This window comes from Betta splendens, chromosome 9 (assembly GCF_900634795.4).
Source record: "Betta splendens chromosome 9, fBetSpl5.4, whole genome shotgun sequence".
Taxonomy (NCBI): domain Eukaryota; kingdom Metazoa; phylum Chordata; class Actinopteri; order Anabantiformes; family Osphronemidae; genus Betta; species Betta splendens.
This window is the reverse complement of record NC_040889.2, coordinates 1,224,780-1,237,700: the sequence shown is the minus strand read 5'-3', so window position 1 is coordinate 1,237,700 and position 12,921 is coordinate 1,224,780. Positions and strand designations below refer to the sequence as shown.

Genomic DNA, 12,921 nt, shown 5'->3' with positions numbered 1-12,921 from the left:
ATGGGTCATACCACAAGTATATTTTGTGTTATGTGTACTTTTCATCTCATGATGAGTTATTTTAAGTATTATGTGATTAAAATGATTGATGTTTAAAGAAAAATACTCCAGCTGCGCTTTTATGAATAAACTAAACAGTTTTCTTAGCATGAGTCAACGATTATTAAGGAAACATCAAAACTACACTATCTGTACTATACAGGTGAAGTACCAGGGAATATTTGCTGGTTTTCCTGGTCACTGAGAAGAAGTACGTAATGTCACATGATCGAAATGATGTATGTTAATGGTTGTTTAATACATTGAAAGTAGTATTCCTAAATCCCATAGAATTGCTTTATATGCTGAAATACAGTTGCTGGAGAGTCCGAGTCAAAAATTAGAACTCTTCCTGAAGAACCTGGACTCAGATTTTTGTTTTTAATTTGTTTTGTTCAGTATTTCTACAAATCAGGTAACATACATTTATTATCACTTTCACAATATACACATTCTTCACCTTGGTCACTACAAGTCAGTATTTGTGTGTGTTTTTTATTGTGTGTTCCACTTTATTATAGCTGTTTCATTTTCACCATGTTCATTACAAGTATTTGATATATTTATGGTTTGTTTAACGATAATAAAAAACAAAGGGCAGGAGTCTAACACACTGGAAAATGTAAAATTGTTGATTTTTTTTAATCTGATCAAATTTACAAATAAAGGACGTTTTTTTCTGCTTTGTGCATTTTTCTTCTGGCGCACAAATGTTTTAATTACGCACATATGGCCACTAAAGAGCAGACAAAGTACTCGGGCAACAGTTAGGAAAAACCTGAACAAAATACAATCTTTATTAATTATATTTACATTACATACAATGCAATACTACAGGGCTTTCTCCATTACCTGTATCCACAGAATAGTGCTTACTGATCTGAGAGTACCAGACGTAAACTCCTGAGGGGTCGAAAGTAAAAAGACAGAAAAAAAAAAAACTCCCATACAGTGAACTTTGTCGTATTAAGAAATTTACCCCAAGAGCTAAATATTTGGCATTGTGTTGTATATGAAGGTGCTTTCAAGTCTCACAATATGTTCTGGCACAAACAAAAACCAAATGCTACAGCAAGCATCATGAGCCATTAACGTCAAAATATTAAAACTCATCAATATCTAACAGCTTTCAATGTGCTATACATTATTATATTTTTAATAACAAGATCTGTTTACATTTTAGGGCTGCTATAATATGGGCAAAACATACATAAACGCATGGTGCACGTGGCTTTAAATACATGACTTCCTTAAGCTGATTTTTATTTGCGACAAACGTGAACTTAAATAACTCAACGGGGACAAACCAAATGAGATGTCGTCAGTAATAAATTAAACCCAGACTCCACGTGAAAGTCAGACGAAAGGCACACACTTAAAAAGGACTGTACCACTGCTTCAAATTAGATGCACAAATCAAATGGTTTGGATCTGGAGATTTAAATGTTCATGTTACTCTCAACTATGCACTAAATATCAATGCACATGTTGAAAAACTCCAGTATGTTCCTTCAATTTCAAAATAAGTGCAAATTACTGAATAGAAAAGGCCAAATAGGGGAGTTCATTTAAATTAAAGTCTGTCATCTGCAATTCAAATCCTGACTTTCACTTGGAGTCCACAATCTAAATAGTGTTTAAAAAAAAAGAAAACTCATTTTGCATTATCTTTAATGTCTTATTACACTAACATTATGTTCTCTGACCTGCATGACAATGTATCGGTGGTGGTGGAGACAATAGTAGGGTTCTTTCTTTTTGTCTGACTGACTAGCGTTAGTGGTCACACTTTGACGGGGGGGTGACGCATTTACCGTCTGACTGACCCTCATGGAAGACAATAAACAAGAAACCAGAAGTGAGCATGGACCCCCATGACTCCAGGTCTTACAGCAGATACACAGGTGTAAACATTTCAAGGTCAACTGTCCATGAATGTGGGAGGGTTCCTCCTCTGTAGCCGAGGCCTCACCCTTAAGCTCCTGATGGAAGACTTCAGCAGGATCTGATATTTGTTTACCTGCCAGCTGGCAAACTCAGACACGGCCCCCTTTCTATCGGTTCATTCATGGAACGCTTGCTTCCATTTGCTCAGATTACCAGTGCAATGTACTTTCCCCATTTCATCCAGTACTGGTGGAATCAAATTATTCATCGGCCTCACAAATCAGCAGTTTTACATTCTTTCTACAGGAATAAATCAAGTATCGGCAGATATAATAAATAAGTGGAGGCTAATGATGCTCATGGAAAACGTTCAGGTGCTCGTCCTGGCAACCATTTAAACAACCAAACAGCCACTTAGCACAGAGCGCAGGCAGCTTCTGTCTCCACTCAAACAAGCCCAGGTCTGCTAGCTTTGTACTTAAATGAGTCAAGTAGCAATATTCAGTCTCAAGCAACTGGCCAATGACTCCAATTTGAGGGAAAAAATGTATTATTTATCACACTGAAAGAATGCCACCCCGACCAGCGTAACTGTCACACCTGCACTTCATTCATAGGCACAGCAGTTACTTTTCTCTTAATAAGTAATGAGGGTTATACCAATTAGTGCCAGAAACTGTTTCCATAAGACGACACACAAAAAAAGGAACGTGATTCAGCAAAGAATCTATTCTATCCAGGGGGTTGAAAAACAAAAAAAAATTCTATGTATATTTACATATTCTGTACACTACTTAGAAATTAGCTATATTTCATGATTAAGGAAAGGGCTCACTTTTTTGTTTTTTTCCTTTTATCTGTCACTTTTACAGGGATCACAACCAAAACCAAGATCTTATAATATACTCCTCTGGACTCGTTCCTCTGTTGTTCATACATTTGCACCTTATTGGCCATTAAAGTCATATATGATAAGCAAGAGAAACAACAGAAGCTGGGTGAAGAGAGTGGTTTCCCTTCCTGGCTCACGCTGCCCTGCCCTTCAATAACTTAAGTACCAGTAAAACTTTGCATTTGCAGCTGGCTGGAATGGCTGTCATGTCATTGGCTTTGGCCTTAGATGTGGATAGGTTCCTGTAGTCGGCTGAGTTGGCCTTTGTGTGCGTACAAAGCACAAATGTAAAAACGGTTACAATGTTTTTAGCCTTAACGTTTCCAGGAGGAGAGATCGCCATCAAGCAGAGAAACACAATAACAATTGGTGGAGTTAAACCAGAAGGTGTGTGTTTGTAGGCGGTGAACAGGGAAAACATGCACACACCTGCTTCATTTGTCTCATGTCCATATATCACAATGTTGTGCATGTGTTATGAGTGGTGCCACCTTGTAGCGCAGCCTGTGACAGCAGCAGGTCAGTGTGATGCAGATGGGAGTTTGTCCCCAAATGAATTGTACACCCACCAATGCAGTGCGGATTAGAAAAATAAGAGGTCTCTGTCTCCTCCGCTCCAGCGGGTGTGTGGGTGACGTTCAGTCTGTCCAGTGGGACATGGTGGGTGCGACTAGAGCGTTATGAGGTCTACCAGGTTGCCCTTGGGTGGTGTCATGCTGTCCGGGAAGAAGTTGACGAGTGTGTCAAAGAGCTGTGTCCGTTGAGCGTACGTCTGGTCTACGTCTGAGAAACCTGAAGAGAGAAACATCGACTTTAACATTAAATGATTTAAAACAATTTCTGCCATTTCATTTATGTTGAATAATCTCATTCAGTGACTTTGTGAAATTGTAAGCAATTTGATCAATAATGAAACTGCTTACAATTTCCAAAAGCAGTTTGATCAATAAGAAAAAAAGGCTCCGGTCTAAAACATTCGTGTAGACAGAGAATCTAATTTTTGCAAGTCTGGGGGACAAACAATCCATGCAGTGTTTAGTACGAATAGAGGTCAGGAGGAGTTTACCCAGAGGGATGAAGTCAGAGCTGGACTTGAAGAGAGCAGAGGGCAGAAGCTGAAACTGGAGCACAACAGAAACATCTGATTTACTTCTACATGTGATGAACCACAAACCTAAAACTTGTCACGTGTCAATTTCAGACACGCTACTTGATGTTTGAAAACCAATTATGTACGTTGTATGTTATTCATTAATCCTCTATTTGTGTTTCCTGAACTGATGCCAGAAACATTTCTTGAGCAAAAACAACACCCACAGGATAAGTTCAGTAAAGCTAAGGACAACTTCATACCTCTTTGGTCTCATCAGGGTCTGTGTGGTCCACAGTAAGCGACAGGTCATTCTGAAGATACTTCAGTGCGCTTAGTGGTTCTGACTGGGCTTTTTCTTCAAACCTGACAGATCCAAATAAAATAAATAAATAAAAATAAATTACAAACACAAATGGTGACTACAATATAGCCTCAATATGGATGCAGTTGTAACGACCAACCACTAGATGGCAACAAACAAGCAGCAATGACTTGTGTTAAAATTGACAGATTGGACTAGTGGAGTATTATAGGTTCCTGGTAATATTTGGTGTTGTCACTGTTAAATATATTGCTACTAGTTAAGTTAATGCCCTCTGTTCAAATATGTGAATGCCATTTGACTGCTTTTCAGCAGAGTAAACAAATTTGACTGCTTTGTTTAGGGTATCAGTACTGAAAGTAGCAACAGGGGATTTAGATAAAATGCTTAGAGTTAAAAAAAAATGTGCACACCTGTATTTCCTGATGAGGTATCTGCAGTGGCGGAGCAGATACTCCTTTGAAGGCCTACACAGTTTGAGAGACCAAAAGTCATCCAGACGCATCTTGGGAGAACAAGACTTCCCAGGGTTCCCTCCAAACAGGTAATGCACCTGGAAACATTAAATATCCAATTTCCGTTCCACCTTTTAACAAATTGTAACTAACTAAACAAAACTAAAAAACACTTCCAACGCGAACAAAAGCATTGGCTTAAGCAAAACCCATAACATGCATTTAAATGAAGCATTAAGACGCTTCCTTTAACAAGACTTAAGGCTGGTATCACTCATAGCTGTACACCTGTCACTTCCTAGAGTGTTTGGTTGCTTAGCGACCTTGTTGTACCCATTCCTAATCGCATCGGTCTGTCACAGTCTATGTAATTTACACAATGGCAACAAGCTTGTTAGACTAACAACAAAGAGCTAGAAATAAAATCTAAATGCTAAGCTTATTTAGCCATATGCAAGGTAATAAGGAGATCTGGTAACTTGAGTGTCTGAAAAAACTAGAGCTATACCATGAATGTTTGTGTAGAACTGTGTGATTGTGTACAAACAAATTGTATATGTGCTGTGTGTTACCTTGTGCATCTCATCATAGACCAGCTGGTGTGCAAAGCGTGGACATGGCTCCTCCTCCTGCAGGGCTTTGCTCTGGTTCTCTTTCACTGCCTGGTCATTCTTGTACACACAGGACCTGAGCAGGAACATGTACACATGCATGAAGAAGTTCAAATGTGTTGTGCCCATGCATTTGCCACTGTGGTGAGCATGCTGGTGTGTGTGAGAAAGTAATTTCCTGTGGTTGTATGCACTCCTTGCAGCAACAATCACAGAAACCTCAGCCCCAAGAACAGCGTGCATCTTCCAATCTGCTGCCTACCAGTTATTGCGGGCAATGTCATAAATCCAGAATGAGTTGCGGACGTTCTCCTCCCGCTTGTCCTTGTCTTTGCTCAGCCCAGAGAGCACATGGATTTCATTGAGATCAGGATCAATGGTGGCTCTCTGGGTGAAGCCTGTCATTGGCACTGAAAAGAGGGCAGTAGACAATATAAGCATAAGTGAGTTTGCAATAACCAAGTCAATAGGTATATAAACCTGACACAATAAAAAACAAAGCCAAGTCAAACTACCCAAAGCTAAAAGTGCTTGCATGACAACAAAAGGAGAAAACCTAATTGTCAGATCCAAATCACTGGATCAAAAGAGCTATGTGAATAATGGTTTTTGTTCAAGATTTTAAATCTAAAATCTCACCCATGCCAGAGTCCTTCTTGGTGCCATCAGATATGATCTCCACATGATCTCCATCTACATCATAACTGAAGAAATCATTGAGGTATGTCTTCGACCGCTGACCTCCAAACACATATAGACAGCGGTTTCTCTGTGCCAAAAAGAAAATGTTGGATTGTATGAAATTGTCCTTACACCAAAGACAAAGGAGAGACAAAAAGTCACATTTGGATTGGTTTCCTGGACTCACTGTGTGGAAAAGCATGCAGTGTCCGATGCGGGACTGGATGTCCTCTGGCCCAGCGTTACACGAGTCCTCCCGCAGGAGACTCCACGTTCCGGCCTGGCAGTGGTAGGTGTACAGGCCGCTGAACTGAGGCTCTGAAGTCCGACTGTCCTCCACGCTGCCATTACATGTCAGGATGCGACCACCAAAAGTGTAGATCATATGTTTCTCAGAGTCCATGCACATCTACGGGAGGAACAGAGAGCGGGAAGCAAAGAGGGCGAGAGACAAAGTCAGCATTGTCAGGGTTTATATAGTTTATACAGATTGAAGAACTTAAAATATAGTGTAAATGTCAACAATAATGACATTATCAGGTGAATTTATACTACAGTACTAAGTTCACGTATACCTGATGGTCAAACACCAACTTTGGCCCTCCATCTGCTGAGGTGTCCTCACTGAGCAGCGTCCAGGTGTTGGCGTTTATGTCGTAGCGGTAGAAGTCACTCTTTAGTGACTTGCTGTTCCTGACACTGGAGTCCAGGTATCGGCCCAGTGTGTAGATCTGGCGCCGCTGGGAGTCGATGCACATCTTGTGGCAGGAACGAGCGCTGGGACCGCTCTGGTTCACACAGAGGACAGTAAGTGAAAACCTGACCCGCTACGTGACTTCCACATGACTGTCAAATTTGTTTCTGAGTTTCACCTCTTTCTCTGTGTCTCTGGAGATGCAGGCCCACTGATTCTCCTGAACACTGTAAGCCCAAAAGTCAGCCAGGTCCTGTGTCCCATCCCAGCCACCAAAAAGGTAAACAGTCTCTGCAGCAAGCAAACACACAAACAAACAGCTCAGCAAGTGGACAAACGAAAGTTACACAACACAAAAAATCAAGCAAGCCTTGGGGAATGTGGCATGGACAGACATGACATCATAATGTATGATGAAATTAGCTTTTATTTTGTGCCAGGAAAGTATCCGGAGGAAATTACATGGTTGCTGTAGTAATTCTAATAAAAGTACAAACGCTTGGAGAGTCTAAACATTTTAAATTAGTCAGTAACTATTTAAAACAAACTCACTAAACCCTTCAGGTGTGTGTCTGTCAAAGTAAGCTATGACAAATGGTGGTGGTAATTAAATGGTTGCACTGACGTGATATCATCAGGAGTGTGCCTTTGGATGCAAGGGGATGATTGGAATACACGGTAATGAGCTTTGTTCTCTGAGTCTATGTAGGATGATATGAGTCCCAGCATTGGCTGAACACTGGCTGCATGGTCCTCACCCGTCTGGATGTCAATGACCATTTGATGTCCTCCCCGCATCCCAGGCCTGTTATCGTCACCGTCACCTGCAAAGAGGAATAGGACGAGGAGACATGGCCAGCGTGTGAGGATGAGAGATGGGAGAGTAACAGAGAGTGGAAGGAGGGTGGAAGGTAACAAAGAAAAAAAAGAAAAGGGCAGCAGTGGTTTAGCTATGACGTCAAATGTTCAGTGTACTCAAATGTGCGACTGACGGATCGGGAAGATTTCCCGCTTGAATAGATGATCTCACTGTTCAAGTCGTCTCGGTTGATTTCTTGGGCGCTTGTACCTTTGTTGCACTTTGGGATGATTTGACTCCACCTTGGCTTGTACTCCTGCTGGCTGATATACTGGTTAAACAAACCATCTAGTGAAGAGACACGGATTAGACAGGGCAGAAACCAGACACAAGGATCATTAAAAAGAAAGCAAAAAAGCTACATTCAATTAAGGAATGACCCCTTTGACCTCGGTTTCACCATGTCAAGTGCAATACCTCTCACAGCTTTGTCTATGAGCTCTTCACAGGCATCAAAGTCTCCTTGCAGAACCAGACGGTCATGCAGGTGGGTCAGCATGGGATGCTCCAGCGCTATCCGAGTCTTCTTCTGCAGCGACTCAAAGGCCTCTGTGTAGTTATGCTGCCTGAAGTGTTTGAGGCAAAGGCGAATGGCTTCCTGTTCTCTGTACTGCAAGGGCAGAGGAAACAGATCTATGCTTGAATCTGCCCACAATCAATCAGCCGCGGTCGGCTACACACGCCCTAATGGGAAACATGCCAATCAATCAGCACTACAGAGCTTACAGACTGTTAACATGTAATTAGAACCAAAATCAATCATTTACTTCACCTAGTCTTTCGAAGCTACTGCTAGTTGCATACTTTATGCATCATCTCGTTTACTTACAAATAAATCACATCTATCAAACTGAAATTTTCTACAATGATCTGATTAAAGAAAAACAGGAGCCGTGATTTTCTTTTTTTAATAACCATAGTGAATTTCTTCTCAGGGGCACCGCAGAACTTCTTGCTGCCATTAAATTCTCCAGGAACTGATTAATTCAGTTCATTCCAATAATTACAGATGCAGTACTGTAATCTGTAACGCTCTCTTTCAGTGCCCAGAAACCAAAGGGCACTTACCTTGCTGTACCAGTTAAGGCAGGGCTGCACAACATCGGGATCTTCAATGCCGTGCAGCTCAATGTACCAGATGCTGAAGTTAAAACTGGGACCCCAAGACATAAGAGGCACTGAGACACAGAGGACAGATCATTGAGAGTGGAAACAGTGCAAAAGCAACACTGCACACTTTGTCAGATTGCCATCAGTTCTTACCTATTTTGACAAATCGGCAAGGGAACATCTGCTCGTCTATCTTGTGTTTTAAGGTGAACGTTTCCTTGTTGTAATCATTCTTAAGGCCACTGGCAGAGGAAAGACAGACAAAGACAATGTAGCTGTATCACAAATTGCATTCATGGGTTGAGATAGCAACATCATCTACAGTATATGCTGGTACTTTAGGAGAGTAGTCCAACTCTGGCAATTACCCAAATATCCTGCCAAGATTGACTCAGCCTTTTCTTTTAACAAGCGGACTGTCTGTGTGATGACGATATAAATGCTTAGTGTGATTCACCAATTATTGAAATAACTGTTGTGCACCATCCATATAGGATCATTTTTTTCACTATAGATTCATTTTGCTGTTGAATCAATTGATGCAGCAATAAGAAACTAAAGAAGCTTTAGCTTTAAATACTTTAGATGTGAATCTTCTTTCACTTTGGAAAAATTTCCACTATAGTTTGCAGAAGTATACACAACTGCAACACATACTGATCCACATTGCAACATATCGTTTCAAGAGAAATGTTGCAAAATATTCAGATCATGCTTGAGCTTCCTTCTCATAAAGAGCTTTGTTCCTAAACAAAGCTAAATAAAAAGCTCAAAGATCACAATCTATCATACATTTGACACGCAATGTATTTAGACTGGCATGTCTTGAGCATCTCACCTTGACAAAAGCTCCGTCATGTTCTCTTCGCTCATCCCTCCAAAAACTTTGAACTTTTTCAAGTTGCAGACGTGCGTCTTCTCATACTTCCCAAAGGTGATGCTCTGAACAATTGCTGGCCTCTCCAATTTCAAAATTAAAAACTAGAAAGTGAGAAAAGTAGAGTGATGGTAAGTTAACAAGAGCAGACTGACAAGTTGTCCACCATGTCAATAACTGCTCTCAGTGGTAGCTACGTTTTTTCTGTTTTATTGTAAAAGACCTGGAAACTCTGCATTAACTTTTGACACCAATGTTAAGGGTTGCATATAATGTTATCATTAGGCTTCTGGGTAAATAGAAAATAGCCAAAATAACTTCTGTGTATCTCATCAGGCGTTGTCATTAAAAAAGCCTTATTTTCCCCAACAAGCTCCTTTCATGATTCATTTAAGGATATCATCTACTAATCCGTGCTGGTAATTTGGTTGTATATGGGTGATGGAAGAGGGCCAAATCCTTCTTGTGACCCATATTTCCTGTCTCTGGCAACAAAGAAATCTTGTAGGCTTGCTGCTGAGCACAGATTGTACTACTGTACTGGTTTGTTATGAACAACACGTGCCAACATTTGGACATTCACAATGAAGATAAGATATATGAGCTGCTTTTAATAAATCAGGACTGTATTTACTTCGTTCAAACATGCCCCCCCCCAAAGCTTTTTCTTTCCCACATGAGACCTCTTCCACTCCAGGCACTGATTTCAAATCAAGCTCTTTTGTGTGTCTTAAATTTGCCTGTAGCATCTTTGGTTATACAGCTAATTAAAAAGATTATGTTCTTTTGAGTTATAGTTTTTGCTAAAATACACTTAGGTTCAATAGTTGACAGTTGGCAACATTTGATATTTTCACACCGACCTGAAAATAATCTGAGTTATAGGATTCATTTTATTTCTAAATTGGAAATGAAAATCAAGGGAATTCAATATCAGCCATTTCCTTTAGACAGTCATTTAGTTTTAACTAAATCAACTTGTAGCTATTGTTAAGCATTTGGCCGCGTCTCACATTTCCAGCACAACTTTGATGATTAAGTAATAATATAATAAAACGAAGTGAAAGTCAGCTGGCTTTTCAGCATCCAACCCAAATTAACATAAACTTAAGTAACCTGGTTACAGAGGAAAACATGAATTCCTCTGATTCAGAGGAAAGTTGAGATTTCTCTACCATGTATATGCACGACTCACCATTCAGTTTTTCACAAGATCAAACCGCTGCAGACAAGGACACAGCTGAAGTGAATGGTTGCCAAATAATAATCAAGGCTATATTTTTCATAATCAATTGCTTTTGCACATCTTTCAATCTACAAACTAGTAGATGTTTAATAGAATTAGGGTCAGTTTGCCATCTGTGTCATTACTGCAAAACTACTGTATGTGAAATAAAGATGTAAGATTTAAGATTCAGTTCACCAGACAAATATAAAGAGAATTCTGACACTTGCATACTCAATTCCATGGGCTGAATGGTTAAACATGCTTTTGAAATGCTTCATTTCCTCTTGGTATACGGCACTAACTTTCAGATTCAACCTCAAACTGGGGCTCCGTGCCACATCGTTCCAGCAGTCACTGAGTTCAAGGAGAACAATTGTTTTTAATTGTACGAAAACGGCAGGCAGTTCAGACCAGTACAATGTTGAGAAGACTCCCCTCAAAAATATTTCTGTTGTATGTAGTTGCAATGTACAATTTGCAAAAAAAAAACTATGCCTCAAAGGATTAACTTTATTGTTTATTTCCATTAATGGAGTTTGACATACGCCTAGAAACCAATGCTGCGATCATAAATAGCATAATCTAGTCTTACTCTCACTAAACTTAACATTAAAAACTGACAGGGAGAGATGCTTCTATACAGCAACTCTGACTTATGTAATTTAGCACAAGACTGCACTGGCCAAGGTTACTGCAGTAAGCCTTCCCTAAAAGAAAGATGTATGGATAGACATTTTCACAACCAGGAACACCTGCACTCTGACATACAAGGTAGACAGCGGAATCAAAGCAAACAGCCTATCTCAACGTGGGTTCAGCTGATGCTTGGCCAATAACATCAGCAACACTTGCCCTAATAAAAGGTTTGAAAGAAAAAAGCAATGTTGCTACACGACTAGCCTTACTTTTCTAGAGACCCATCCTAACGCCTCTCCTCCACAAACTATAACCTGTCTGAGAAATCTGACACAGGTAGCTATAGTTACGATAGTAGCTTCTTTAATCAGAATGAAGATGCAGTTTGTCCGAGTAGCAGTGGACCTACCTGTGGAGGGTAGTTGCTCTCAGAAGACCACCTGGAGGACTGGTCATTGGGTTTGTCCACCAAGATGTTTCTAAAAACACAAACACAAGGAGTCTTTATTTATGGCAGAACAACCCGTTTAGCATGTTGCTAAATTACAGAATATGTACGTCTGTTACATTGTTATTGCATTCGCGTTACTGTATGCGAGCAGTCCACAGCTGTTACTTTGCTAACGTCGGCGTTAGCCATAGCTACCTGCAGTGCCTATTCAGCAACAGGTAAATGCTATAAAACTATGAATTCACGTGGAGAGTATGACATTTAGGAGAGTTTGTGTGTATCCGACTTCTGGAATGCTTCACTAGATTTCCTTATAGCACCTCCAGTCTGAAGGTAAACAAGCAGATTAGCGTTAGCCGCCTGTTCATGCTAAAGCAGGACCTCTAGAGCTAACGCTAGTTAGCGTTAGCTAAATCTGCCAGCTGACGTCAAAGTAGCGAATGTGGACATTCGTGATATGACACCGGACTGAACTTCACTGGACAGCATATTAAAGTGGAGTGTTTTAAATTCAACTTAGGTTTGACGCTGACGTCTTAGATTTGGTAACAAGCTTGCATTACATATAATTTACTAGTAACATGATCCAAAACAACCATACTTTAAACGTAGAAAACTGACTAAATGGGGGGACGCTTGCAGCAGAAACAAATTCTTGTGTATTCATATGTCTGGCCGAAACTAGCAAGACAATTCAATCATCCATAAATATAATTTAAACCGTGTTTCCCCGTCTTGGAAAAGCCATCGCTTCGCCAGCAGACGGCTACGTAAACACCTCTGGTGCTTCTACGAAGCTAACGCTAAGCTAACGCTAAGCTAACGCTAGCTCGGCCGGCTAAAGGAACACCGAGGCAATAAAAAGGCCACGAGCGCCCAAGAACCCCAACGCACACGATGGGTCAGTGTCTGTGCTCGTTACTCACTCGGGTAAATATGTAGACGAATACGAGCTCCATTTAAAAACGCTGAAAGTGAGAATTCTGCTCTCAAGAACCACAGCCATTTTGTTGCAGAAAAAACAAGCAGCGGGAGGCTAACAGTGCCGCGACAGGCTTAAAGAGACAGTACACCTGGTCTGGTCTG

General features: G+C 40.5%; 2 protein-coding genes across 2 annotated transcripts in view; one reads left to right on the top strand and one right to left on the bottom strand.

The window, feature by feature from the left end:
- The window catches only part of podxl (podocalyxin-like), a 9,309-nt gene extending 8,588 nt beyond the window's left edge, over positions 1–721 (top strand). The window contains 1 exon segment of the mRNA XM_029162364.2: positions 1–721. This exon segment is cut by the window's left edge and continues 703 nt beyond it. The gene's annotated coding sequence lies outside the window, so the exon portion shown is untranslated.
- An 85-nt stretch (positions 722–806) lies between these two features.
- Positions 807–12,921, bottom strand: mkln1 (muskelin 1, intracellular mediator containing kelch motifs). The gene is made up of 18 exons (XM_029162486.3): positions 12,762–12,921; positions 11,794–11,863; positions 9,482–9,624; positions 8,797–8,885; positions 8,602–8,711; positions 7,951–8,143; positions 7,705–7,821; positions 7,433–7,498; positions 6,853–6,965; positions 6,556–6,768; positions 6,168–6,389; positions 5,939–6,068; positions 5,562–5,709; positions 5,261–5,375; positions 4,647–4,786; positions 4,172–4,274; positions 3,885–3,939; positions 807–3,610 (listed from the first exon to the last, which is right to left on the bottom strand). Exons 1-18 carry the CDS (start codon positions 12,839–12,841, stop codon positions 3,489–3,491), a joined length of 2,229 nt encoding a protein of 742 aa, XP_029018319.1. The 5' UTR covers positions 12,842–12,921; the 3' UTR covers positions 807–3,488.